This window comes from Micromys minutus (assembly GCF_963924665.1).
Source record: "Micromys minutus genome assembly, chromosome: 13".
In the NCBI taxonomy this organism is placed as follows: Eukaryota; Metazoa; Chordata; class Mammalia; order Rodentia; family Muridae; genus Micromys; species Micromys minutus.
In genome coordinates, this window is record NC_137982.1 from 14,148,393 (window position 1) to 14,154,625 (window position 6,233).

The 6,233-nt window shown below is 37.0% G+C and overlaps 1 protein-coding gene across 1 annotated transcript in view; it reads right to left on the minus strand.

Annotated features, from left to right (window-relative positions):
• The window catches only part of NR6A1 (nuclear receptor subfamily 6 group A member 1), a 53,764-nt gene extending 48,120 nt beyond the window's left edge, over nt 1-5,644 (minus strand). The window contains exon 1 of the mRNA XM_080927164.1: nt 5,544-5,644. Coding sequence (XP_080783290.1) covers nt 5,544-5,559 — 16 coding nt within the window. The 5' untranslated portion in view covers nt 5,560-5,644. The remainder of the gene's footprint in view (nt 1-5,543) is intronic.
• Between the last annotated feature and the right edge of the window lie 589 nt (nt 5,645-6,233).

The following is a 6,233-nucleotide window of genomic DNA, read 5'->3' on the forward strand; positions in this document are numbered from 1 at the left end:
GCAGAGGCAGGTAGATCTCTGCGAGTTTGGGATCAGCCTGTCTATACCGCAAGTTCCAGGACAGCAAGGGCAGAAAAACCCAGCCAGTCTCAATAAAAACAAACAAGTAAACAAAGAATTAAAATGTCTTTTTACTTGTCTTCTGTCCTCTTCACACACTTAGTGCACTGTTATGTTTAGTGAGTTTGTTATTAAACTTTTATCCACATATAAGCATCATGTATATAGGTACATATATTATAGATTTTTAAAGTTTTTCTTTTTCTTTTTTTAAAAAAGGATTTATTTAATTATATAAGTACACTGTAGCTATCTTCAGACATACCAAAAGAGGGCCTCAGATCCCACCACAATGGTTGGGACCTTTGGAAGAGCAGTCAGTGGTCTTAACTACTGAGCCATCAAATGTTTAATTATGTGCATACTGTGTGAGTGCAGATCCCTGTGAAGGACAGAAGTATCAAATCTCCTGCAGTAGGAGCTACAGGAAGCCCCTACAGGGTGCTGAGAACCAAACCTAAATCCTCTGCAAGAGTAGCCAGCACTCTTAACTGTTGAGCCATCTCTGTAGTGAAATATATGTTATAAAAATGAAAAAACAGAAACAGAATCACATCAATCTATAGCTTGCTCCCACTTTCCTTTGCCTATCTTCCTGATGATACAGCTAAGTGACTCTATTATTCACAGTCTGCCTGTGATAGTTTACATACGTCTGTGTATATAAATCTATTCACAACTTTTCACTAATTTTACATCCTTTGTTCTGGATTATGATTTGATCTCTTCACTGTCTTAAATTAACTCCAAAATTTTCTTTCTCCTCTAGTCAACACAACTACAAAATGTTCTAGCAGAGAAAAAGCTCAAGGAATTTGCAGATATCCACTCAATTTTCACTAGCACAGTACTTGGTCTGGGGAGTGCTCTGCAGCCTGCCTCACTGGTCCTACAACATTTCAAGGCTGCATTTCTAAAGCACTGATTATTGCTTTCCTAACTGAGGCAGTCACTGGAGACTTTTCCCTTGAGGTATAAACAGCATGAGCCATGGCTTATCTAAGAACTCTCTCTCCTAACCTTCCTAAAGTTGCTACTCTTTGAAAGTCATGTCTCTTTCAAGCTGTATTAAACGTGTCACAGGCACTGTCAGAGAAGCTCTTTATTTAGTGTCCGTAGCACTTTGTCTAGTATAGGTATTACTGTCCCCTACTGTATATAAATAAAACTGTTGCCCATATACTCAAGTGATTTGTCCAAGTAACAGAATCAGGCTGATGAGATTCACTCCCCAGTACCAGAGAAAGTCAGAAGCAAGGTACTAGATGTAGTCAAGCATGAGCCATCTAGGGGCTAGCCTTTACCACAGAAACCAAGGGATCTGCTAAGAGGTAACAGAAATAGCAGCAGTTTGGGGTTTTGCTTTGCTGGCTTAAAAATCCTACAAGAATTAAGGTCATCCTACAGGACAGCCCTCCTGAAAAACCTTAGAGAGCCATCAGCCTGGCAACTCCAGACCCCTCCCTGTTTCTCACCCTAATGAATACAAGGTCCTTGGATCACAGTGTGAATATCAAGACCCTGTTAGAGTGAGCAATTACCTTTACATTTTTCAGGATTTCAAAATATGTAAAACAGGTGGGCACTGGAAATATCCTCAAACTCTCAACCCTGACAAATAGGTACATTTTTAAATAAATATGGTGTTCTTATATAAGCTTTAGAAAAATAATTTTTGTACTACTAAAAATATTTGAGAGAATGTTTTTCAATTGCTTCAACAAACTACTGAGGCATATAGAAAAAAAATTTTTGCAAATAAAATTTAATTCCTTGGATTAAAAAGAAATCTCAGCAACAAGGTGACACAAAAATGATCTTAAACACATGGTGGTGGAGGGATTGGCTTTCATACAAGTCCTCTAATATTCTTTCTCCCTCCTCTAAATCAAACATGACCACAGAGATGTCTGTGTGTGAAAATGACAAAAGCATCAGGCCCAAATCCCAACCTCATCTTGAACCCTGAAGACTTTTATGGCTTTTCCTTCACTAGACCCTCCCCTAATACATATTAAAGACCACATTGTTCAAAGAGATTTCATATCCCATTTTAATACAATGTATATGATAACTAAAGCCCAAGTTTTTTGTTAAATATATTCTTTCATTTAAGCTTTAGTGCAGAGTTACAATGTATCCGAGATGGAGAAAAGATGCTACCAGTCAGGCTCAAGATGCAGTAATTAAATAAAGAGTTTCTTTTTATGTTTTTCTTCAACAAAGAAATATGAACAAAAAGGGTGTTAAATATATATATATATCCAAAAGATCCATGAATGTCTAAGTATTTGCCCCAATTGTCCAAAATAAGCCAGATCTTATTTCATGCCTAAATAAACTGAACTTGCTGTTAATTTCAAATGCCAGCTCCCCTTCCCCACTTCTTATTCCACTTGTATGTCTGCAAGTCACATTATGGACCCCCGGCTGTTTTATTCATGTATTCCTATAAGATTCCAAATTAGGAGAAGAAATAGAAGCTATTTTTAATTACATTTTCCTCAGTTCTTACCAGTAATTGTCACCTATACTTTGAAGGGTTAGTGGTAAAGAGACAGCAACTACTCTTTTAGCATTACTCTCTCAACTGCCACAAACAGTTTGCATAATAAAACAGCCACAGAAGTAACCCCTTGGTCTTCTGGGAAAACGATGCAACAAAACAGGGACCTTACAGTTGGACTTGGGAAAAGCTTGGAGGATGAAAATCTTCACTGAAGCAAAGGAAGACAAAACCTTTAAATCTTTAAAAGTATAATTTAATTGGCAGAACTGCTCACTTTCCCTGACTGGGGAATTTTTGTCTAACATTTGTATGATACACTAAAATACAACATGATTTTTATAACATCAGTGTGTTTTAAGATAAGTCCTATAATCTTTGCACATTTCTTAGACTATAAACCTGTGTCTAAATAATCTCCAAATTATGTACGAAGAGCATCTGTGTAGTTCAATTCAAGTTTCAAGAGCCAATACCAGCTGTTGGGGGAGGGATTTCACACATGCTACACAAATCCCAACCAGACCTTGTTCTCGTCCCCCTCCACCCCCTTCTCTCATTGATGGAAAACCAGTAAGTAAAGCAAATGTTGGAAGGAAAAAAGGGTGGGAAGGAAGAAAATAGCAATTCCAAATCCTTAGTGTTTAGACACACACAACCACCTCTAAAATGCTCATCCAGTTCCATACGGTGTCAGCATGAGGACAAAAGGCATTTAAAAATCAATTTGGAGTGATTTCTAGCAGGAGTTGCTTAGCTCTACAAGTTGGAGAATGGGAACAGTCCCAAATGTTGAAAGACACTTATTTTTCTCTTTTAAGAAGCAATCCAGTTTTCTCAGGAAATTCATTTTGTAGCACTGTTTTTGGTTTTAGGTGACTGTCCTGTTAGCTAGGCTGTTCACTAGAGCTGCATCTATCTTGAAGTGTGCACAATGGCCTCTCTTGCTGCTCTCTCTTCCTCTGTTATTGATCCTTACAGATACTCCAAGACCCTTCCCCCACCTTTCTCCAAATCCCAACCCCCATTCTGAAAGATAGCTTAAGAAATAAGACTTCCTGCCTAGCGACTGGCAGGGCTGAAAGACCAGATTGTATGACTCCACAGATCAGGGCGGCCACAGAGAAGGCTTGAATAGAGTTAACCCTCTGTGAACTAAAACAAAACATTTGCATGCCCAGCTGTGACAAAGGTTAATTTAAATGGACAAGGGCCCAATATCTAAAACTAGGCCACACTTTTTTTTTTACAGTAGCATTCACTGACTTTTGTAAGCAGTCAATTTTGCTTTTTAAGCTTCCAAAGACCTCGTTCAGCTGTGATAATTAATTTTGCTTTCAGGCATTTGGTATGAAAATTAGAGTAAAACAATACACTTTCTTGTTTTGTACGTGTTCTCATTTTACTGCCCTAAGTTATTTTCTGCCACTGAATGGCTAAGAAAAATTGAAGTTTTAGAACTTAATAAAGTATACACTTTGGAAGAATTATATACAGGCATCAGGAATTGGTAGAGTACACATCACTATGAGATTCAAATTGGCTAGGGGAAAAAAAAAAATCCTCCAAGCCCTAAATTCTCTACAAGTGTCCTTTCCAAATTCATGTACCCACTGCCATCCCTAACTCAAATTCATGTAACTACCTCTGCCTATTCCTAACCTATCCAATGAATTTCAAGAAAATCTTAGTTCTGTAACTATCCTTTTCTATAGAATTATATTTAACAATTTCAAGAGCAAATTAATAAAGAATTACTGTGTGTATTAAGGGAAAAAGAGGCTATTTTTGATAAAACTATAGATCTTACACATAACTGATAATTTCTACACTCCTTTGTTTCTACTAACTTACAAAACCCAGCAATGCAGTAATACTGGCATATATTGTATCTGAGGAAGGAGAGCAACAGTGTTATGAAGAATCCTACTCTGAGTGGAATAAGTGGAAGGCTCACTTCCCTGGTTCATGCATCATCCCCCATAGTGATCACAAACCTGCAAAGCTGCCTATGACAGATGTTAGCCATGCTGAAAGGGGCTGGGAAGCTTCCAGGGACAATTTCATGGGGTACTGCCAGTACTAGAAATTTATCAACTACTTCAAAGACTTAAGAGCTCTTTTCATTTGATAATGTCTGTCAATAAGGAATCAAACTATTAGATTCTACATTATCAACATAGCATCATTAATGCTAAAACTCACTTTTACACTGTTTGATAGCTGTATTTTTCTTTCCTGGCCCAAATAATAATGTGGGATTCTGGAGTTCACACATAAGTAGGAGTTTATTCCAATAAGAGTTATAACAATACCTAGTCAGTGTTATTTACAATCACACAGAAAAAAGAAAAAAAAAAAAAAAAACAAACACCACCAAAAAACCAAACAAAACAAAACAAAAACCATAGAAACAAAAAAACTCTACTCACTCAGTAACATTTAAAAAGAAATTAGTAAAGGCTTAGTCTTATATTCCAAACCATAAAGCTTTAAGTTCCCTAAGAGGATGCGGCTATCTTATCAATGGCCTCGCGACCCCAATCCTATCTATAATTAACAGTACTAAGTAAGGTTTTGGCAGATTGTAAACTGGATTAAGCAATTTAAAATATAAACAAATTCTGTCAAGAGGTAAACCCCACAATGTTTAAAGATAAAATAAATTTATTGTGTGCTGAAATATGAAGTTTAAGTTTTTGTCAAATCAATATTAAATTCAAATCTATCACCCCTCCCTTTCCTGCTCTTTCTACAACCAATTAATTCACTAGTTTCCAATAGCTTTTTTTTCTGTATTTCACAACATTTGCAGGCAGTTCCTATAAGAAAACTTGGCTGAATTCTGCCAAGATACAAAAAGAAAAACAAGCAAACAAAAAACCAAAACAAAACAAAACACAGTTGCCTGTGAATCAAATCTAAACCTTCCAGGAATGTTTTTCTGGTCCCGGAGTTAAGCAACCAGTTCCTTTACCTTCCCATGTCTCCATTTCATGCTTCTGCGAGTCTGATGAGAAGTTCTGCCGCAGCCATGAAGAAACTGAGATTACAGAGTAAACTCAGCTTGATGACTACCCTTCCCACACTTGCTCAATTTCTTTCTCTAAGCCGAACTACGACCGTCATCCTCACAGGTCAGTTTACAAGCCGGTCATGTGATTACAAAGTTCAGGCTCTAAGGTCACAGTGTGCATGGAGTTCGTTTATTACCAAAGGTTATCTGAGTGGAACTGATAGACTTATTTTCCTCAGCTAACAATACTGCCTCACACCGTTCCCTGAGAACTAATACAGGAACATTTAAAGTGAAATGCTCCTCTAGTTTGAAGTGGATCCTAAAAAACAAAACAACATAAAAAATTACAAAAACTAAAGACATTTTTGAAGAACTAGATTTAAAAGGGTTCTACTATATAGGGTTTTCCTTTCTTTTTCACCCTAAGTCCTATGCTACACTATGTTTCTAAACCCTGAATTAAAAAATTTAGTGCTAAAAGCTTTGACAATTCAGGCAAAACAGTTCAGGACAAGCATAAGGGGTTTGCTAATTTTTTTAAGGGTTGGCGTTCTTTGGTTTTTGTCATTATAATAAATAATGACAGGCAAATTCTTCTGAGAAAACTGAAGCTAGAAGCTACAGGCAGTGTCCCCTTTACCTTTCAGT